Here is a 22,563-nt window from a genome sequence, read left to right as displayed (position 1 = left end):
GTTATTCTGAGCTGGCTCTGAGTCCCTCTGCAGCGGAGGGTACAGCGTGTGCCATCTGTGATTTATTGCACACGCAGCTCCGCTGATAACCATAGTTCCTCTTACTGCGAAATCTTAGAACAGGCAAGTGCGTAGAAAACTGGGAGCTTTTTTTCCATCAGGAAAGCACATCAGGCTTTTTAAAAATCTTACACATATCCTTAGAAAATGGGGAGTCGACGTGTACTCTGTGTCTCACCGTTTGTTTCACGTTGTTCTCAGAATGATTGCCGTGTTCCTCAGGTCCTTTGGGTTTCACTGGTTTGAAATAACTTCTGAATATAGGTTCTGAATGAATTCTTCAGTCCTGAGGAGTGTAGTTAAACAGCTCTGATGTGATTATTTCCTATCACCACACCTGCCAGTACTATATGGGATATGGTCATTCTGCTCTGGTCTGTGGCTGTTGTACCATCAGCACACCTGTATTCCAAAAAATGTATTTCGGAAGTTGAAGTGATGCATTTACCATAGCCAGCAAATAGTTTTATTTTTATTTCATTCCGCTTTAGCAATCTGAATGTGGGACGTTTCTGGTCGTTTTCTATTTTTATAGAACAGGCCCTTGTGCTGTCAGTGGGTGGTAAGTAAAAGCAGCCTGTGGAGGAAGACATTGTGTAATTAAGTCAATTTTGCTTTTTACATTTTTTTTTCAGATAGCTTTTTGACCCTTATTGAAAATACCGTAGGAACTCCGGGCAGGCAGTGAGTCATCTCGCTGACAGAACCACCAGGCTAGGAGCAGAGTCTGGAGTGCCCGTCTGTGCGGGCTCTCCGCCACTGTTTACAGGGCAGGAACAGCTGGCGTGTGGCGGAGAGACCCCGTCACTGTGTCAGGGCGCGGGGCTGCAGCAGCTTACCTGTCTGCTGCTGGGGTCAGAGATAACAGGACAGGCGGCCCGGCAGAGCTCCTGCTGTCTCGTGTTCCACCTTCTCTTTTCCAAAACTGTCCTCGTTGCGGGGTAGGGTTTGTTTTTAATTAGAGGTTATTAAAACGCACAGCGAAACCAAGAATCAAGTTTGTGGTTCGTGCAGCAAAGAAAAGAACCAAAGGTCCTGACCGACAGTCCCTGGTGAGTGGTGCTGAGTTCACGGAACCACTGAGATGTTCCGCACTGGGGTGGTTCTCCAGCATGAACTTGAAGAAACACTGCCTGGTGTGGTGCAGCACTATTTGAGCTGGGGTGTGGAGTTAACCGGATGAGGGTGGTTTATTTTACAGAACTTAAATGAAAAGTATATCATTCACGAGTGTATGGGTGTTAAGAATGAGATTCTCGTTGCAGTATCTATTATATTTTAACCTAAGAATAAAATGTATTTGCACAGTGTGTATAAATGGACCCCAAGGGAACCAATTAAGGTATAAAAAACAGACCCAAAAAGTGAATCATACAGGCAAGCATGTATCGAAAACAGTTTAGTTGACCCTTTTAGTTTTCATACCGGATTGTAATTGATTTGAGGACAGTCAGTTCCCTTGGCCTTGGAATTAAAAAGTTAATCACATCTGCTCTGTTGTATCTGCATGACCAGCACCAGTGCTCTAGCTGGCTGAAGCCGTCTTTACTTCAGTGAATTAATGCTAAAAACTGAACTCCCCCTTTGAATGCCAAGCTGTGCGTCGGTATCTAATTAATTAGGCAGATCCATGAAGACAAAAGATTTTAAACCGCTCATCCATATCCCTCTTGATAACAGCTTGAACAAATGTTGCCTAGCAGTGCCTTGCTTTATGTAAAAAAAAATTAAGGATGCCTTCCTGTCCTGATGGAGGCCATATAAAAAAAGAATTAGAGGTCTGTGCCCTAGAGGAATATTGTCTTGTATGTCTAGAAGACAATTGGTAAAAAGGCCAAATGGGTCTGAACTTTCCATCTGTGATTTGGTGTCTCTGAGGAAGTGCCTGCCTCTTCCCTCCAGCTAGCCCTTCTCTGACCAACAGCCAGCACAACAACAGCTCCTTGCGCTGCACAGAGACGGTCTCCCCCCACAGAAGATTAGAGGGGCTTTGTGCTGTGTTGCCAGTGCATGGCCAACAGCAGCATATGGAAGGAAGATTGTCAGAGCCGAGCTTTGCACACCAGGTGTGAAATGGGCTGTTTAATTAAGTGCTGATGTTGTTCTAATGCAGGCCAGGGGGGTGAGAGACAATCCGGCGTCTGCTGCCAGCGCAGTACAGTGTGTCAGGGGTGGCCCTAATGACATTACGGGTCAGCATGGGTGATCATGCATAGAGGAAACTGTGCGGTGTGCAGTAAATGGTGGGTCCCATTGAGGTGGCTGCAGTGCATTAATCATATTGGCATTATCTCACTGCAGAGACCGAGGGCAGCGTGCTGTACATTAAGGATTCTATTCTGTAGTTTTTAAGGAAGTTAAGCTTCCACGGAATGGGGGTGAGGCTCAGAAAGAAGGTGTGATCAACTTGTTAACGCTGTAAAGTTACAGTGTTAGGATAGTTTAAGCTGTGAGCATGGGCTGAACTTTGTTAGGCAGATTGTTAAGTGTTCAGGGTGCAGGTGTTCCCATGTTTTGTTTTGATGCAACAAGGTATTTGTTCAAAAGGTAGCCCAAAACTGAAGAAAGATTCGAAAAACCTTAAACTATTCTTTGCAGGTCTTAGTTGCATGCAGGAGAAATAACTGAAACGCACACACGTATGGATGTAATTGCCTTACAGAAAATAAGGCGACATGCGCGTGTACACACAAGCATACATTTCTACATACACACACCCTCCTCATTCAGCACAGCTTTCGAAGCCTGTTCCTGTGGCCAGCCTGCACTGAATAGATTTAAATAGTATTTGCATATCACAAAATGACACCAGTTTGCTGAAACTCAGATGGCTTGCATATTATTTAGGGTCCATCTGCCTGTGCAATTGTGCACCAGTAGCTGCCAGTGAAGCTTAAGGAGGGAAGAAAGAGAAGGGGGTGGGGGGCGAGGGAGGACTGGAAGCAGGAGGGGAGGAGAGAGGGTGGAGTGTGTGCGGAAGACAGCAGAAAAGCACCGAGGATTGTCAATATGGCCCCTCCAGGCAGCGTACTCTCAAAGCTAGCTTCTGTCCATCCCTTCATCACACACTTGACATATTGTAGAACTTTCTGGGGCTGTTCCCTGAAGCCTTTCGTTGCTGTAACTGTTGTAAATGAACTTTTAAAAAATGCATGAGTGTTTGACGAGTGCTGGGCTGAGAGGATAGAGGTAGGAGTGGGGGAGATGTGTGCAGAAGACAGGCACCCCGGGGCTCAGGAGAGGGGCAGCGGGAGGGGTTGTGGAGGGGAGGGCTTGTTAACTAATCCTTAACCGTAGCGACAGGGGAAAAAAACAACAAAAGCAAGACGACTGAGATAAAAAAGGGACTCCTGCGTCTCACCTGGGCCTCGTCAGTGTATTCAGTGCTCATGACCCTACTCCAGCCTAAAACATGCACACCGATCTCTGCTCTCACCTCGCCTTTCCCAAGAGCACAGCCCCACTTCCGCGCAGAAAGCTCTCGAGTCAAACACTTACCAAACAAAGAGCAGAAGAGCAAAAAGAGAGAAGCCTCCTTTCTGTCCTCCGTGATGCCTGCTGACTGAGCAGCTGAGCTTTGCAGTCTTTTATTCCACTGCTACAGAGGGACACACCTCTGAAGCTCCTGGGTCTTGGAACCCAGACTGCGGTTTTGTGCTGATCGGCCTTTCTTTAAGGATCCCTTTTTTTTTCAGTGGTGGCACAGAGAATTGCTTACTGGCGAGGTGAATTCTTTGCACACAGATCTCACAGCAGCGCCAAGCTTGTCAGCCTCGCATACCAGTTGCCCTGGGGTCAGGTCATGGTGTGAATTCGTCTGGGGAGGGGCTTCATCCCAGACAGGAGAATCCCTCCCTGCTGAGCTGGTGTGTGTGTGTGGGAGGGGGGTTAGTAATTCCACAAAATAAAGGACAGAAGAATGGATTGATTTACAGGCTGTTTTGGGGGATGGAAGGGTGGGGATGAAGGTCATGTGAAGATATTTATCTGACTTATTTATGGGCATATTAACACCCGTTTAAGGTGGGGGTGCCAGTTCCCGAACAGCCGCGCTCTCGAACTGTGCAGGACTGGGACCCCTTTATCGCAAGGGCTTTATTAATTGAAAGCCTTGATATTAGTCCCACTAAAGTCTGAGGAGCTCGTTTGTGAGCGTGTTTATCAAATCGTTTTGCTGAGATGGCTAAACGTGGGCTTTACCATCCTCTTTGATCTTTCTGAAATTCGCATTTCTTTCACTGGCTAAGAGATCTTTGAATAAGGAGAGTTAATTACACATTGTATGCGTCCCCATCTCCCTCTTTCTCTGCCTCTTTCATGCTCAGCCACACACTGAGAATGAAAGAATCTGCAGCAAGGCTCGAACCCCATTAATTGCTGCTCAGGCCCTGAGTGAGTATTGATTTGGAGAGCTATCATGGGGAGAGTAATGGCTTTCTGACTCGGAGGGGATTACACCACTAATTGCTGTTGGCCTTGCACTGACAAGATATGCTTCCGCAGATTTCAGTTCTGATCACTCCCGCCACCTTGTTTCTGAGCATCTTGACGTCTCTCCTCTCTTCGAGGGGAGAGACTGAGCTCTAGGAATCTCGGAGGCGGATATTAGGGTGTCCGCCTCCTCTGTCGGCCCTCCCACGGTGACTGAAAAGCAGTTAGAAAAAGTCTTGGTCCCGCCGTGTGTCTTTTTCACAACTTATCTTAAAGCATCATTTTTTTGTTTCTGTTTTCAGGTTTCAGTGTGAGAAAAAAGACGACTTGTGTTTTTTAAAAGAATGTTTTTTTACAGCAGCTCAGGGAACTGATCTTTGTAGGTGTGAGTGCCATTGATGAGCAATCATTAACCCGTTTCTTTTAATTAAACCTGAAGCTCCATCACAAGAAGCCTTTTTATAGGACCCCTGCTCTCCCTTCTCAGACTTAAAAAACAATCTATAAATATTAAAGTGAGAAGGAATCTGATCTCTTTGCAGAAATGTAAATCTGTCTGGTCTTACCTAGAAGGTAAAAGATGTTCAGTAAGGAAGCCTAAACAACTCACGCTGGTCCTCACGGCTCATCTGTTAGGCAGGCGTAATCTACACATTCTCCATCCTCCTGAAAAAGGCTCCATAGCTGAACTGCCTTTTCTTTTCACTTTTCAGCCTGGAGTTAACCTCTACCTGTACCTTTGCTGCCCGCAGGCTGTCCCAGCTCCCTCAATCTTATCCTCAAGTGTTATATACTACATAAATCAAGAATGACGTCTTTTAAGGATTGAGCCTGGCTGCTTTTGTTGAAATGTTGTAATTTTCTTAGAGTAAACTGCTTATCATAGCTTGCATTTACTCGAGAAAAAGCATTCCATTCTTATCATTGCTTGAGTGAAACTGACCTTTTTTTCTGAAAAGGCCTCAAATTGAAACATGACTAAAGAAGGAAAAGTCTTATTTTTTCAGAACCCACTTGAGGAACACCGAGATTGTCTGCACTTTGAATTTGTGTGCCAAGGCAGCAGGGCTGTTTAGCACTATTGCTTCATAGCTCAGGGCCCTGGGTTCGATTCCAGTTTAGAGTGCTTGTATGTGTAGTGTTTACGTGAATGGGTTGTGAAGCTTCCTCCCACCTGCCCCACATGAAGCAATTTTGGATTATTTGTCTCGATTTCCTTTCAGATGGGCGTTTGTTCTCAATACTGGCTGCTTAACACCATCACAGGAGCCACTGGGCATCTTAGGCCAACGAGCCACTTTTCCTTTGTAATCATCTTCTGCAGAAAGGTTACTGTGATGCTGTGACCCTTCAAGCCCTTCCTTTTTGTAATCCATACTGTTTTGTTCTGCAGTCAGTGTCACACTTGATTTGTCCATTGATACATGTACATTCAAATCTAGCCTTCAGTGTCCTCCACATAAGAGGCTTGAATAACTTTTGGCGGTGTGCGTCTCTTTAGAACTGAGGTTCTCCAGGGCATCTGGGCTAAGCAGGGAGTGTGTATATTGACTACTAAAAACTGACTTCACACTTTTCATTTTTGTTGGTAATTTCTTCCAGCTGTTAGGGTGGTGGGGGGAGGGTTATCAGAGGTCACAAGCAGCAGTGTATATAAAAAAATGTTTACCACCTGTTCTGGACGAGTTGCTGAATTTGTTTAACACAGACAGCGGGAAGGAGGAACTAACTCTCTCCTGGCTCTTTTCTGGTCTTGCGCTCCAAACGTATGAACTGTGCTACTAGAGTTCAGTAAAGGGCTCATTCAACTGGGGTTTATTATTCTAAATATAAAATAAAATATAAAAGTAAGTTATTAAAAATTTCAGCGTGGGGGTTTTGCATTTATTTGCATTTGCACTAGACACATTTTCTAGTGTCTAGTGTGTTTTGTAAAAAACATTTAAAGGCACACACTTGAAGTACTCTAGCACTGCAGCTGTTTCATTTATTTATTAAGGCTTAATAAAGGAATGTCCAGCTTTCCTTACACTTTAATGACAACCATAATGGCAGAAGAGGCATTTTAATAAGAGGCCATGTTGGAGCAGTAATTCCATGACCCTTCAGGATGACTGTCTGGGCCTGGTGTGCTTAAGCCTACTTTACAGCACGCACACAAGTTAATTGCATTAACTGTGGGAGCATGAACGCTCTTTAAGGGTCTGACCCAGTCTGCATCTTCTAATTGCCTCTTGGACAGATACCACAGTAATTGCTACATTCCTGGGGTGGTGCTACCGTGTGAGAAGTTGTTTAAAGGTGACCCGTGTTTCCATTTAGTCAGAGAACTGCTGTTACTCAGCAGTGAGCGCGTCTGAAACCGAGCCATGATGTGGTCCGTGTGACCAAACGCTGACCCACCGTTAACCTTTTCCCTGCTCTGCAGGGTTCCCATTGGAGATAATGGAGACACTCGAGTTTCTCGGGAGCAGACGGTTTTCTGAGCCTGGCTTGCGAGGAGCAGGCTTGTTCATTGGTTAACTTGGCTGGGAGTGATGGTGACACTGTCACTGGAGTGGGGAGCTGTCTGCTGGAATAGGGCTGAGGTACGCTGGTTCTGTTCAGTTTGTGATGTGGGAGTGAAGGAGACGGTGTTCCCACTCAGTTGAAGATCTGTGTCACTTCACTGTCTCCACCCACCAACTGCACTCTGCATCCTTATAAAACGATCTTAAAGATGTCAAATTCTATATTGAGCAACCTAGACACTTCAGTCTCCATTGCTTCATATGCACTTAAGCTTTTAAATACCATAGCTCTTACTGTTCAGCTTTTTAAATCTAATTAATTATTTGGCTCTTCTTACTGTAATTATTCATTAACATCTGTAAATGTTTAATACATACGGTGTGTTTCTTTTTCCCCGTGATGAACAAAAAAAGGTTACAAACGAGTGGAGGCTAATTAGTCCATGTAGAACAAATTTTTTAGGTATGTCTTTTACTTGTATAAAAACGAATATTCAGATCCAGGACTTTTGTTTCTTCATTGTCTTACCTGTCTTTGTTTTTCAGTGAACTGCATGAATGTGGTTCAGTAGCAGGAAGTAGCCCACACAGCTCAGGGCTGTTTCTGCAGGACATAGGTTTGCCCTTCAAAATACTAGTCTCTGGTACTAGTGGGGAAAAACCCTATCCTGCACTGTCTGTAGATGTAGCTGCTTAAAAACGTGCTGTTTAAACAATAAGTTGTAGTGGAAACTGATTTGCCGTGGAGAGGATTGTTACCTTTTTGAAACGGAGAAAGCATGTTTTGTTGAACCCATGCAGTTGCATCAAGCCCAGTTTCCTATCTGGCTCTGGTTCCTTCAGGGCATACTGACTGGAGACGCAGGGTATCTGTAAGACCTGAAGCTTCCCACAGAGGCCTGCTGCCTTAACCTTTGCGTATGAAGTCTGATGGTTCCCTTCGAACGTGTGTGTGCATGCAGGCTTTCTTCTTTGGAGACTTTGAATATTGTTCCATGAACGCCTCATTGAAAAAAGAAGCACACACCACGCGCTTCCACAAAGCCAACTTTGATCACGGTGATGAGAAATGAAAATCCGAAAATAAAGAAACTGCCTTTATCCAGGAGAAAATGTGTGGAGATGTGTGCGTTATTGTTTTCGAAGGGACGATCTGTTTTTCAGGTTCACTTGAAAATTTACATCATAAATGATTTTTTATGCATTAATCTTGTATTAAGAATAATTCTGATGATGCCGCAGTCTGTCTGATCTTTTTTTCTTCTGCTTCCTACAGGTTCGTCAATTAGCAGTGAGTCTTCCCCAGTCTCGTCTCCAGCGACCAATCACAGCTCTCCAGTCAGCACGCCCAAGCGGGGCCCCATGGCTCCAATTATAGTGCCACCGGGAAGCCACAGTGTGCCAAGTACCCCGCCTGTGGTCACCATCGCCCCTACGAAAACCGTCAACGGCCTGTGGAGGAGCGAGAGCCGGCAGGTGAGTCCAAAGCGCCCCCCCTCATGAATCCCTGCACCCCAACAAGCTCTCCTCTACCCCTGCGTGGCTGCCAGCCGCCACTGACATCCACACAGGAAAAGAGTAAATCTCTGGACAACAAAAGGCAAGTGTTGGTAACACAGTTTGCCTGGACTGCTGACAAGCACTTCCATGTCTTTTTTTTCTTCAGTGAAGAACACTGGTCTCATACAGCGATTAGATGAATGTGCATCATAAAATCGGATGAAAGAGACAATTTAGCAGTCCACTTTCAATTTCCAAATATTTCCTACAGGACTAAGGGCCTTTTATTTTCCTTTTCCTCTGAGCTAAGAGGGAGACATGCTCCTGATAATGAGTTATTGCACCTCACTGGAAGTATTGTGTGTGAATTAGGTTTCTTTTTGTAGTGCATGGACAGGCCTCATTAATACTGTGAAAACATCCCCAGTTTGACACGCACCCCTTGAGGGCTGAAGTCAGCTGCATCACTGACACAGCTGTGGGAGAGGACGCCCTCAGCTTTCTCTTTACATTTCTCTGTTGCATGTTGCGTATTCACATATTGTAATTATGTACATATTCCCTAGTGCTGTTACACCAAACCTTAAATCTCACTTCTCCAATCATGACAGCACGTCTCTGTGGGGTCAAGAGCCAATTTTAAGAGTGATGTATTTCTTGCTTCTTATTGTAAAGCAAAAGAGAACGACGGGGTTTAAGAGAGTTTCAGTCTTTATTTTGCATGTAGTCAGTTGAGTAAGGGGCCACCGGTTTAGCAATTACTCCATCGGTCACGGTATATGATTGCTTGTGAATATTCTTATTTATATGGTTCACTAATTAAAGGTTTGCAGAATTCACACTCTGTATTGACCCTAATGTGTACCTTGGTCCTTTTTGCGGCAGGAGTATAAAAACCCTCAGGTCTCCTGTGAGAAGAGCTGGGTTATGTGGCTACACTAATCCATTTTACTGTTTTTCAGCCATTAATGGGTAGAGTTGTCTGAGCCAGAGCATATTGACCTTTCCTGAGAGGACGGAGCTCTGCTAGGCTGCCATCAGGGGAGGACCGGGGGGCTCCTCTCCATGGTACCTCCCCTGGCATTGTCCCACTGCTCTCCACTCTGACCTTTCACCTTCCACTGGCCCCATCCCATTATCTGAGCCCTCAGGAAGAGGGCAGGGGTCATCCATCTCCCTTATAGACGGAGTCAGCGAGAGGTCTGTCTCCCCGTGAAACAAAACAAACTCCTCTCCTCCCCTTAACCAAAAAAAGTCAACAGATGTTACAGCTCCCATCAAAATCCCTGATTTCCTTTGATTAATTACTGCAGGCAGTTCCTCTAAAGAGATTATCAAGTTCTGAGTCTTGCAGTCTGGCGCATGTTGATTGTTTTTTGTCCTGTGATGTGTCTCTGCTGAGCCTGGTCTTTCTGGTTTATCATGAAGTAAAATACAGAGCGAGATAGGAGGCTGGTTAATGGAGATGATCACCCTGTCAGTTACGAGTAAGACTCACCCAGCTCGTTTGCAAATGTTTGCAGAAAAGCTCAGTGCTGAGTTGCTGTAGCTTTTGCCCCAGGCACTTGCAGGAGAGCAGGAACCAGGCTGTTAGGACTCGGACTGTCACGCTCTGCAGTGTGAGACAGCACTGAGGAGCTCTTCGGTTCTCTGGAGATGGATTAGTTCCAATGCAGTAAATAAAAAACCGTGTCGGTTTATTAGACTTGTTTATTCAGCGAGCCCCAGCAAGCTCATTTAACTTCACAGTCATAAGCACCAGCAGAAATACAAAAGGTTTCACAATGAACAGTTCTTTTCCTTTTGAACCGGCCCCTTTCTGACAGGAACAAAGGCACCTCTGTTTGGCCCTAGTTTTACTTTTAATCAGTGGTGGTGGTGGGGACTCGGTGCCCAAGTGTGAGGAAGAGTTCATCCCCACTGCTGTCATTTCAATTAGTCTTTAACGTGTGGCATTCTTGTCTTTCTTAATACTGACGTATCCAGATCCTCTGAGCTCCGCTTCAATCAGTATGCATGAGGCTGTGCGATTCAATAAATGTTAGAAGTGAAGAAAGCTTCTAGGCTCCTTTGATACTAATATGCACAGACGGTCATTTACTCTGTGGAACACCTTCTTCTTTATTCAGTTAGTTTATGTTTTCATCTCTGAGGCCTCTTGGCTGAAATATTACCAGAGATGCACCTCTTAGCCCCACCAGCGTGAAAGGCACTGGAGGAAGGGATTTGTTGTATTCTGCTTTAATGACCGTGGGTGTCTGGTGTTTTCCTGAAGCAACTTGTAATTGCGTTTTAATTGAGAACTACATTTATTGCTCAATCAGAAACACATTTTAGGAGATTATGATTCCCCACAAGCCTTGTAAAGCCTGCAGTGTGGAAGAGGATGTTTTAGGACTGTGGGATATGCTGGCCCTTGAATTTCCAGATTTTCTTGCTCCTTTCTAAAGGGAGGGGCAGAGAGCAGGGTGGAGGTTCAGGGCACAGACGCCATGCCTGTGCTGCTTGCACATAAAGGTCAAAGGTCGGGGGGGTGGCCACACTGGCAGCACTCCCCCCCTTGCGTTTGCCACAGTAACAGTAAAGTCCTTAGTAGAGTCCTTTATCATCATTAGAAAGCCCAGTGCAGTCATTTGAATCTGCTTTTAATGCAAAAAGGAATATTCAAATGTAAATGATTTGAATAACACCGCCAAGGGTGAAGCAGCAGACACTGTTTTGCTTAAATACAATTTGTGTGCGGTGAGAATATTTTTTTAATATATTTTCCCTGAGCTCTCACTGGGTTAAAAGCTACAGAATGGCAGTGTTCACACTTCTGACCATTACAGTTTACAGTGATTCGTTAGTCTGAAAAGAATGTTACATCTTTAGATTTTTATAAGAATGTGCCCTCAGATATCATCAGTATGAGATTTGTTTTTCCTCGCAGTGTGTGAGTAAGTATAGTTTTAAAATGTTCCAGGTCGTTTATGTATGACAAGATCAGTGAATGCTTCCTGTATTGTCTAGTTACAGTATTAGTCTGTACTTCAGGTTCTTTTCTCAGTGGAACTTTTCACTTCCGCTAACTTTAGCTTAAAAATCTCAAATGAAACAAGATTCAGTCGTGGCTTTTCATACGCTCGAAACAACAGGATCCTTCTTCCCTTTTAATGTTTACATGAAAAAATACCTACTAGCAGTGAAATCTACATATCAAACAGTGCACAAGTAGGGTGTAGGATATTTAAAATTGTACTAATGAAAAGAACTTCTCTTTTAAAATCAATCTTGTTGTAGTGTTTTTGTGTTTTTAAAGAAAGGCCAGAAAATGTCTAAATAACGAGAAACTAAAATAATTTTGCCAGACGAAGAGAAACACCAGATCATACAGTATACATGTTTCCCCAGCAGAGTAAAATGAGCATGCTTCTGACACAGGGCTTCAGTTTCAGTTGATGGTGCAAGTGTGATAACAGCTTGTTTATTAAATATTTCCCATGGCTCTGATAGAGGCAGTGATAGTTTTTCACAATATACAGATCTCCTGTGGGCAGGCTGTGCGGGGCAGGTATCATAGGTATATCTGTACGTTCTAGTCTCTTGTTTGTACATGATGTCCAAGTTTATTGTATCAAACAAGTTTTGATCATGTATTTAGCGGTGGGCTTGTGTGCAGTGTGCACAATGTGTAAACATTGAAATGAGGCTCTGAGCTTTCACAGTAAGACCCCTTTGCAGAAATGTTTATTTTAACCTGCAGCTTTCAATTGCTATGTTGGTTCACGATTTGCCATTGGAGAGCCATGCTGCACAAGAACTGAGAGGCAGCCAGGCCTTGAGCGCTGGGACTTTAAACCCCAGCCCTCAAGATTATTCCACCTATTACATCGTCTGAAGGGAGGAACAGACACATTAATTAATCTTGTCACTCTGTGACATGGCAATTAAAGAATTAGCCCACCTTGGTAGTCTCATAATAATTGAATCATTACGCAATAACTGCTTAGACCCTGTAAAAAGTCAAAGAATGCCTTTTTCCATTTAACATATGTTAATGAAAGCTAGCTTCCAATTCGCTGCCATTTCATACTACATAAATGAAAAGGTATTGTATCTTAAACTCCAAAAGCTCTTTCTGAAAGTTGTCAGTCCCGTATAGATATTGTTTTGTGTACCGGGAGGGTATTTGAGTGACGCTGCAATCCTTCTTCAGTCCCTTTTAATACATCTTGATGGTGAGGATAGTGAAATGTCAGTAGGCACATAGTAAATAAAGAGTGCAGCTTAATAACAAGGATTGTACCGTGCAGAAAGCTTGGATTCCTTACTAGATGGATCAATCAATGCTTCAGCGCAGAAGAAAAAAAAAAAGAGGCATTTCAAGTTCTTAAGCTTGATCTCTGATTTTGACTTCTTTTGACATTTCTGAGCCACTTTTCTGCTTCAGTGAACATTTAGGGTTCTGCTGAGAGGCCCTGCCCCCCAGAAGCGCTCAGAAAGCCATTAGAAGACTTTAGCCTTTTTAAGGGGACCTGGGAGATGGTGTGTGTTGGGGTGGGGGGGCGAGCGAGAGCAGAGATGGCTCGCTGCCAAGTGAAGCGCATTAAAAAAACAAGGCGCGAGCAACATGCTGCCTCAGAAAAACATTACTGGCATTTAATATTACATGTTAGCGCAGCGGAGTCAGGACGGGTCAGCGGCTCACAGCATGGGAGAGGAGCTGGCCGAGGGGGAGTGATGGCTCACAAAATGGGATTTTCTTTCTCATTGAAAGCGGTGGGAATGGCACAGGCACGCGAAAATAAAGGCCCCGGTCCCATGGAGACCGGAGGTCAGTTTTAACCCCCTCCGCGGCTCCTTCATGCCCCCTGTTCCGATGCGCGGGGGGGCGTGGCCGGGCTGGTTTCCGCACTGATGGGATTTTCTGGGCCGGTTGCTTGTGAGCAGTGAGCAGGGGGAGTGGCTGTGACTTCACGTTCGCCCCCCCCCAGGCAGCTGCTGCTGCTTTCTTCTGCTGCCCGTGTGTGGGTCTGCGTGGGCCGCGTTACGCCGTGAGACGTGTTCAGTCCTTTACGTTCGTGCTCAGTTTCAGAAGCTCAAGAGCATGTCCTTGTTGTCCACCAGCTGGACAAGGGCTCCACTGCTGAAGCTGAGGAGTGTGCTCTACTGCCCAGTGAACACTCTTCTCTTGACACCACTACCCCGTAAGATTGACAAAGTTTCATCTTGAGAAAAAATGTTTCTCCACAACGCTGGGAGGGTCCTCTGGGATACCACTAGCCCTGGTGAAGTTGCTGAAAAGTCTGACTGCATCTTCCTGCAAGCAAGCAAGTCGCTTCATGCAGCTTCACTATTTTTGCATTTCCATTCCTCTCAGTGAATTTGCTTGTGCTGTTTTAAATATGTAAAGGAGAGGGTTAACTCCTTCATCTCCATGGGCCTGTGTGCTGTTTTTTTTTCCATCGTCGATAATAGCTCCCTCCCCAGCGGCTCACTTAAAGATTGCAGGCTGAGGCACGGTTTGAAGGTGAAAGTCACCTCTGTGCCTTCCAAGATGAGTACTGAACAATGTCAGTGGTGTACTGGGGCTGAAGGGTCGATGGTGGCAATGTGCACGTGCTCTGGTGCCATGGGGTCATGCCATGCCCGATCTACAGGACAGTCTGAAGGACTCTGCTCCCGTTCCAATCGCAGGCCGAGTCCGGGCCGCGCGGAGTCAGCCGGGAATCCGCCCTGCCGCAGGAGAAGGGAGGCCCCTCCGTGCCAGCGCACCTCATCGGGAACCCTTACGCCTTCGGCCTCACCCCCGGCTCTGTGGTGCAGGATTCCCGATTCCAGCCGCTGACGTGAGTACACCTGGGCGCCTGTCCATCCCGGAGTCGCTGACCCTGGCATGAAAGATTTCTATTTGTTTTTTTTATTTCATTCTAAAAAATGTCTTGTAATGGATTGTTTGAACTTTTTTCACTAGCCTGGGTGCTTAAAACACTGTCTTGTGCGCCTGTGCTCCAGGAATAGGCTCCAGGGATATTTCATCAAGTCCTGTGCACCAGGTGTTTACTGATATTTGAACTGCAGAACCTTGCCTTGGAGGGAGAGGTGAAGCAGCATTTCAGTGCAGTATGAATATTTACACAAACATAAGGCTTGTTTTTAAAACGAGGGTTTTTGCAGGCTCATTTTTTAGGCTTAGGTACTGAATGCAGTGGTTTCGCTGGCAGACTCTCAAAGTATTAGCTAGCCAGTTGCTGCAGGAGAGCTCTGCCCATCTGCGAGTGTGTCCTACTGTGCTGTTATGTGGCGTTGGGCCCCGCAGCATCATGCTGCGTTAGTCTGTGTCTTGTCATGTTGTGCTGTGCTGGGCCGTGTCCTGTCCTGCAGTGTCCTGCTGGGCCGTGTCCTGTCCTGCAGTGTCCTGCTGGGCCGTGTCCTGTCCTGCAGTGTCCTGCTGGGCCGTGTCCTGTCCTGCAGTGTCCTGCTCGGCCGTGTCCTGTCCTGCAGTGTCCTGCTCGGCCGTGTCCTGTCCTGCAGTGTCCTGCTGGGCCGTGTCCTGTCCTGCAGTGTCCTGCTGGGCCGTGTCCTGTCCTGCAGCGTGCCGTCATATGCTGGGCCGTGTCCTGTCCTGCAGCGTGCCGTCATATGCTGGGCCGTGTCCTGTCCTGCCGTGTCCTGTCCTGCAGTGTCCTGCTGGGCCGTGTCCTGTCCTGCAGTGTCCTGCTGGGCCGTGTCCTGTCCTGCAGTGTCCTGCTGGGCCGTGTCCTGTCCTGCAGTGTCCTGCTGGGCCCTGACGCCCTGCTCCTCTCGCTCCCCCAGGAGTCTCCCCCGGCAGGTGCACCATGTGGTCCCTCCAGGCGGCGTCTCAGAGGAGTACCTGCGCAGCTTCAGGCCCTACCCCACCGCCGACGACCTGCGCATGCCATCGCTGCCCCCGCTGGGCCTGGACCCCGCCGCCGCCGCCGCCTACTACCACCCCAGCTACCTGCCCCACCCCTCCTTCTCGGCTTACAGGTACGGGTGCGCCCGCCGTGAGCGCAGGCAGCCCTGAGCTTCCCACAGGTCAGCGGGGAGCCAAGAGCTCGTCTCCCTTAAACTACACATGAGAGTTTGCAATGTTGTCCAGCATTCAAAAACATTTTGGAGAATACATTTTTTTTACACGGTGAAGTGTGTGAAGGAAGTGTGTTTTTTACACGGTGTAACTAATAAATGCAGTCATTTCTGTTAGTATTAAGAATGTTTTTAAGCTTGTAAGATGAAACTGCAGGTGTAGCAGCTAAACTCAGGCTGTGTTGGTGGCTTTGTCTCCGGGGAGTGAGGGTCTCTGGGCCTGTGGGCGGGGAGAGCCACAGGAAGTATGTCCAGTTTTCCTGTCTTGCTCTGGTGTCTGTAGGAGAAGGAGGCCTGAACTAGAGGCCTCTGTTATACCTGACCAGTTGTTTATTTAGTTGCTAGAAGTTTATTTATCTGGTGATCTGCGATGAATTTCATGCTTAATGGAAGAAGAGCAAGAAGCTGATCGTGGGCCTGACTCTCCTCTGTCTTCTCCAGGATGGACGACTCGTTCTGCTTGTCGGCCCTGCGGTCTCCCTTTTACCCCCTCCACACCGCGGGCGCTCTGCCCCCCCTGCACCCCTCGGCGGTACACGTGCACCTGCCGGGAGTGAGGTACCCTGGGGAGCTGGCCCACTCCTCGATCTCCGCGCTGCAGTCGGAGCGCATCTCCGAGAGGTACGGTCGCAGCCGCTGGCCTGCCGGGGGCGCCGCGTGTCTCCTTTTAGCTGTGGACCCACAATCAGAGCAGCGCAGCCCAGCACTGCGTCGTCCCCCTGTCCCGGTCTGCCTCACTGCACAGGCGGTGCTGTAATAACACTGCAGACACCAGCACAAAGTTCTGCATCAGCAGTACCTGGCTTCATAAAAATTTGTGAGCTGCTAACAATTAAACCACAATGCAAGATCCTGCACAGTTAGTGTATTTGTAGAACTGTGTGCTATGCTTGTCAGACGCAATGCACCTAAAATAGCTGTTTGGAATTAAAGGCAGAGGTGCTTAAAACTTTAAATGTTCTGTTGTTAGTTGCTTTTCCGAATGTTTTTTTTCCAGTTACATTTGTCTGGGCACTGAAGGTATTCTTTATTGAAGATGGAGATCAATGGCAGATCGATGTGCGAGTTGCTTTGTTACAGTGTAGTTTGAGAGGCAGTTATACGTTGCTACAGTTATACACCCAGCATCACCCTATATCCTATGTAGCTGAAAGACATTTTTAGAAAATACATTCTCGGTATACTGACTGTTTTGGCAGATCAAGTTAAACCAGGGGTCCTGGAGGAAAAAACACCTGCTGCCGTTATTCCGGTTATAGAATCGCTAATTGAACTAATAGGTGTCTTGATTGGATTATTTGCCTTTTGGGGAATTCCGTCTTGATTGCGGTCGGGACCTTGACGCGAGTGCTGCTCTCGAGGGGGTGAAGGGTCACAGCTCCGGCGCCCTGCTTCTGTCTCCGCAGGCTGCAGATGGAGGACGAGCTGCGCCAGCGGGAGCGCGAGAGGGAGCGGGAGCGCGAGAGGGAGCGCGAGCGCGAGAGGGAGCGCGAGGCCGAGCGGGAGAAGGAGAGAGAGAGGGAGCGCGAGAGGGAACGGGAGAAGGAGCTGGAGCGCGAGAGGGAGAGGGAGCGCGAGCGCGAGAGGGAGAAGGAGAGGGAGCGCGAGGCTGAGAGGCAGAAGGAGAGGGCGCGGGAGAAGGAGCTGCAGGCGTCCAAAGCCCTGGAGAATCACTACCTGGCCGACCTGCACCTCCTGAGGGGACAGCCTGCCGAGGACCGCGCCAAGCCTGCGGAGAGGCTGACGCCCAGCCGGCCAGGTGAGCCAGGGAGCGGGACTCCTCTTCCCGGAGATCACTTCTGTACAAGTCCACACTCACGTGCAGGAGGCCTCCCGGGACCCGCAGCCCGGACACCACGCCAGTTATGTGGTACACTTACCTTGTGTCTGCAGCAGCACAAAGTACAGAGCGCACCACCGAAAGCACACACTGAAAATGTTATAAACTCCCCAGTTCCCCTGACGCGAAGGCGGTGGGCACAGATCAGCCCATTAACACCTCCAACACCTGCAGGGAAATCAGAAGGTTTTTAAGCTCTTTTAAGAGACATCAGGGTAGGTGCAGTAACTGTTTGTTGATTCTATACAAGTCCAATTTCATAAGCTGCTGACAGGATTGTATTACTTGTATGTGCATGTAGCACAACTTTAAAAAGTTTTTTTTAATGAAAATGTATATATTTATATACCCCCAGAACACTTTTTAATGTTTTCTTTGCGTGCGTGCACAGACGTGCAATGATTTCAATCTAAAAGAATATATAAAGCATTTGGTTTATTTACTCCAAGTGTCTAAAGTAAAATGCAGAGGCTGAACACATTCTTCAGTAACCAGGCAGTTTGAATAGCTGTATTCACTAAATGCTCGCAGAGTGCTGATTTCCCAAAGCATGTTGCACACAGATTTACACATTATACCCATTTTTTCCTTAGTGCTTTCACGTGCTTGTTTAAACTTTTAATTTAACTTGGTTCTTTGGTCACTCCTTAGTGTGAAAAATACTTAACTTCAAAGGTACTGTTTCCAAGAACTTCAGAAACAGAACTTGACACAGCCTCATCTTAACTTGCATGCTGTCATTTCAGACTACACAGCTCTGACTTGTGTCTGCCCATCATTTGCATGAACATCTTTACTGTCAGTTTTCATTTTGGCCTTATCAATGTGCGAACAGTTATGTTTAAAACATTAAAAGCAATACACCAAAATGTGAATTTATATTAGCCCTAAACGCAAAGTTTTGAGGTCACTGTCAGGAGGAAGATAAGAGGAAAATCTTTTATTTTGAAAGGAAAAGGGTCTTTTAAGATACAGGGTCTCTCACATTTCCATGTACTTTGCAGAATGTCAGCTGCACATGCTGACAGTCCAATAAAAAGGGAGTGAACCCTGGGTCTGTCAGAGCTCTCAGCCTTCTTCTGCTTCACTGAACTGGGACCCCAGACGGGGAAGCAAAGCTACTGAGCTCAAGAAGCAGATTTAGTGAATATTTTGCTTTGAATGGCAGAACCTCCTTGAGTGCAGCGTGTTCCACCATTCCAAGCAAAACACATTTGTGGCCTGTGATTCTCCCTCTCATTTTACCTTTCACATGCAGCTTGGGACCCATCTCATGCTTCTGTGATTTCAATGCACAGAGTTGTTGTACTGTTACAGTATGTACTTTATATAAGTAAAAATAGACTTCTGCAGTCCATCAGTATTTCTGTAACTCATGGAAGATTCTACATAACTACACTTTCTTGGGGATTATATTATATTTATTATTTTTCCATATTTTGGACATGATCTACAAAACGCTTTCACAGGGGCCTAATATTAGGATGAATACTGTCATGTGGTTTAGCACAGCACTGGAGTTTGAAACTGGAGTTTATGTATGCATGTTTTACACGTTAACTTCGTTAGAATAATTCTGAACTTGTGGTGCAGTTTTTTCACCGGGTGCTCTCGGTTTCCCCTGCCTACCGAAGACTTGGCTGGCTGGTTAAATCGGGGGCATCTGTGCCCTGTGATGAGCTGGCATGCCGTATGGAATGTCAACTTAAGCCCAAACGCAGCTTTATCCATCCATCCTCCAGCCATGTCATCCAGTCCCGTGTCACCGGGCAGGGCGCCAGGTCATCGCAGGGCCGGCACCCAGACACCCACACCTGCGCCTGTTTCCCCAGACGCAGACGGCACCCTGGGAATTGAGCCCACGGCCCCTGCTCTGCGATGTGCTTTGCTAGCAGGGTGCCACCCCCGACACAGCTATAAAGGATCTTTATTTTCTTTTCTCTCCAGACAAAACCAAAGAGCCTGTTCTCCCTGCGCCGAAGCCAGTCCAGCCAGGCCTGCATTCTGCCCCGGTGTCCTCGCCCCACCATGCAGTGCCCAGCCTCATCTCTGCCCACGGGGGGTACCTGGGGCCAGGCGGTGGGCTGGGGGTGGGCAGCTCGGCCTCGGGGTCCCTGGCAGCCGCCATGCTGCTGCAGCGCACCAACGAGGAGGAGAAGTGGCTGGCGCGCCAGAGGAAGCTGAGGCAGGAGAAGGAGGACAGGCAGTTCCAGGTGTCGGAGTTCCGGCAGCAGGTCCTGGAGCAGCACCTGGACATCACCCGGCCCGCGGAGGGGGAGCCGCGTCCGGAGGGCCACCGGTGAGGCCCCCCACAGTACACTCCCAGCATACACAGCAGTGCTGTCACCTCTCTAGGGACACTGCAGGCCGGCCGGGGAATACACCACGTTACTGCAGAACAGAGGCGTTCACACCTGCAGAAAAGCACGGATACAATCTGTAGTGTGGGTGATGTAACCGTGTGTGTGATCCCATACGTGTTTTAAGAACCCGCTGGTCATGTGGTAAATCACTCTGTATAGATCTGGCACACAAAGGTGTTTCCTTGTGTTAATCTGTCTCTCGCCGCTGCGCGTCAGTCTTCCTGTTCGGAGGGAAACTCGTCATCCTGCAGGGCGGGAACAAACAGCTGCTGTGTCACCGAAGCCTGTCTTCTGTGGCAGGTGTGGCCTGCTCACCAGCCTCCTCCGAGCCCCGTGGAGCTGCTCTCTAGCATGAGAGGGGAGCAGCAGATATGGAAAGATGTAATTTGTTGATATTTATAAATAGTAAATCTATCCAGTGAGACGTTGTGTTTCCAGTGAGAGGAACAGGACCCTCTTTGTCGGGTTTTCCTCACTTGACTGGTGCTCGCCCTCTGTGAGCTGCTGTGTAATTTCGCCTGGCTTTGTGCCGGCAGCCTTCGCCGCTGACGAGACCCTATTGTTATTGTTCATCTGGCGGATTAAAGCTCCAAGCAGGTTTAATGGGAGGAGATTGTGGGTCAGCCACACAATAGCTAATTCTCCCTTCATCCTCAGCACCTTGTATAATTCGTTATTTTTTTCTTCTCCGTAATATCTGCTTTTGGCCCCGGCTTCTTCGGCATTATTGAGGTCAATCCTAATTAATACTATAATACTAGGCTTGTGCTAGGGATGTGAAGTAGACACACCTCCTGTTGGTAATCCTGATTGATAATTATATTGTTCCCCTGTGTTATGCAGAGGGACTGCATTAAACAGATAGAATGAAAACTAGCAGGCCAGAGAGCTGTGATTAACATAATCTGTTTGGGTGGTGGATAGCTGTTTAATTAGCTGGTTTAGCTGAATTAACTGTGATGCTTTTAAAGTTATTGCCTTCCCCGTTCTTTTAGCGCACTTTTAAGCAACTTTGGATGAAATACAGGGAAATGAAAATAACGTGAACTGACACGTGATGCAGCCATTTGTGTTTTTGCTTCCACAAGCCCATATGTGTTCCAGGGAAAAGCCTCTAAGTCCACTGTGTTGTCTCAGAGGACCGTCTTTCCTGTCTAAATGAAGTAGCTTGTAGTTTTTTCCCTCTGGGTTTGTGTCTCAGGCTAATGAACGCTGGCTCTGGGTTGGTGGGTTACATCTCAAATGCCTTCTCTTGCCCTGTTCCAGGCCGATCCCTAACCACCATGAGCCAGGCAGCAGAGACGTGCTCCAACACCTGGGGGCGCCCCCCCCTCTGATCTCCCCCAAACCCCAGCACCGAGAGCACCCACCCCCGCCCGCCACCACCCTTTGGAACCCCGCGTCCCTCATTGAGAGCCCGTCCGAGTCCAGGCGCAGCCACGAGCCCCCCCACTACAAGGCCGAGCGCACCTTCGGCTCCGACAGGCCGGAGGAGGCCGGCAGGAGGAGGGAGCCCCTGGACAAGTTCCCTCCTGCCCGGGCCGGCGGGAGCTTCCTGGAGCCCAGCACCTTCCTGGCGGAGCTGGAGAAGTCCACACAGACCATCCTGAGCCAGCAGAGGGCCTCGCTGTCCCTGTCCCTGCCCAGCCCGTACGGCGACCTGGGCGCGGCCCTCAAGCCCAGCGGCCCCTGCAGGGGTGCGCCGGCGCCCCCCCGGGGCTCCGACCCCATGCTGGTGTACGACGAGTTCCTGCAGCAGCACCGCCGGCTGGTCAGCAAGCTGGACCTGGAGGAGCGGCGGCGCCGGGAGGCCCGCGAGAAGGGTGAGGCTCGCACCCGGGCACCGCCGTCTGGGCAGGGAAGCGCTTTGTCCAAGTGCGCACTCGTTAGGGACCGCACGTGTTTGACGGCTGAAGGGTGAAAGATGTTAAGATGTTGTTTTTTATTTGGGGGTTAGTCGTAGGTGAAAAGATGTGCAGGTTTAGGGGTGTCATTCCAGACCGCTAACAGCGTGTCATGGGAAGACTGACAGGCGGGGCAGGAGCAGAGCGCTTTTCTGCGTCTTCGTGCTTTGAGAAAGACATTCGTAGAGGCCTCATCGCTGAGCGACCTCACACCTGGCTGGACAGAAGCCGCTCGCTCCCGCGTCCCCCAGCCCGGCTGGTGGATCGGGCTCCGGGCGGCGGCCAGGAGCCGTGGCGTCTCCCGGACTGGGAGCAGCAGTGTCGCTGGCCTAGTCTGGGGGGGGGACAAGCGGTTCTGTGGTGGACTTGTTTCTCCTCCCTGCCACTGCTCCTCAGAAATGTTCCACTTGCCGGCTAATTAAGACAGCCGCTGACAGGCGGGAGCCGGGCCTGACGTGCGGGGGAGCACTCCGCTGTCACCCCCTGTCTCAGCGCCGCTCTGTTCCCTCTAATTAGGCTATTACTACGACTTGGACGACTCGTACGACGAGAGCGACGAGGAGGAGGTGCGGGCCCACCTGCGCCGCGTGGCCGAGCAGCCGCCGCTCAAGCTGGACGACTCGTCCGAGGTAACTCCTGCTCCTGTCGTTGTCTGGGATTTGCGCGCCTGGGGGGGGGGGGGCGTCTTTTTTGTGTGGGGAGAGGAGCGGCAGGGAAGCGGAAGGCGTGCGGCGCTCTCCTTGCTGTGAGCCCGCGCTCCAGCAGCAGAAATGAATTGCCCTTGTGTTCAAATTGTACAGCTCGCTGTGCAAATAAATGTGTATTTTATAAAACCATTTATGTCCCTTCAAACCACAAACGGC

At 48.3% G+C, this 22,563-nt stretch overlaps 1 protein-coding gene across 7 annotated transcripts in view; it reads left to right on the top strand.

Moving 5' to 3' along the window:
• The window catches only part of gse1b (Gse1 coiled-coil protein b), a 260,697-nt gene that overhangs the window by 229,604 nt on the left and 8,530 nt on the right, over positions 1–22,563 (top strand). For all 7 annotated transcript variants that reach the window (XM_015368071.2, XM_015368072.2, XM_015368076.2 and 4 more), the window contains 8 exons: positions 8,278–8,477; positions 14,181–14,332; positions 15,300–15,494; positions 16,035–16,214; positions 17,000–17,352; positions 19,381–19,732; positions 21,063–21,619; positions 22,217–22,329. In XM_015368071.2, coding sequence (XP_015223557.2) covers positions 8,278–8,477; positions 14,181–14,332; positions 15,300–15,494; positions 16,035–16,214; positions 17,000–17,352; positions 19,381–19,732; positions 21,063–21,619; positions 22,217–22,329 — 2,102 coding nt within the window. The remainder of the gene's footprint in view (positions 1–8,277; positions 8,478–14,180; positions 14,333–15,299; positions 15,495–16,034; positions 16,215–16,999; positions 17,353–19,380; positions 19,733–21,062; positions 21,620–22,216; positions 22,330–22,563) is intronic.

This window comes from Lepisosteus oculatus, chromosome 20 (genome assembly GCF_040954835.1).
Source record: "Lepisosteus oculatus isolate fLepOcu1 chromosome 20, fLepOcu1.hap2, whole genome shotgun sequence".
Lineage (NCBI taxonomy): Eukaryota > Metazoa > Chordata > Actinopteri > Semionotiformes > Lepisosteidae > Lepisosteus > Lepisosteus oculatus.
Note: the sequence above shows the minus strand (reverse complement) of the source record. Positions and strands in the feature narration are given on the sequence as shown.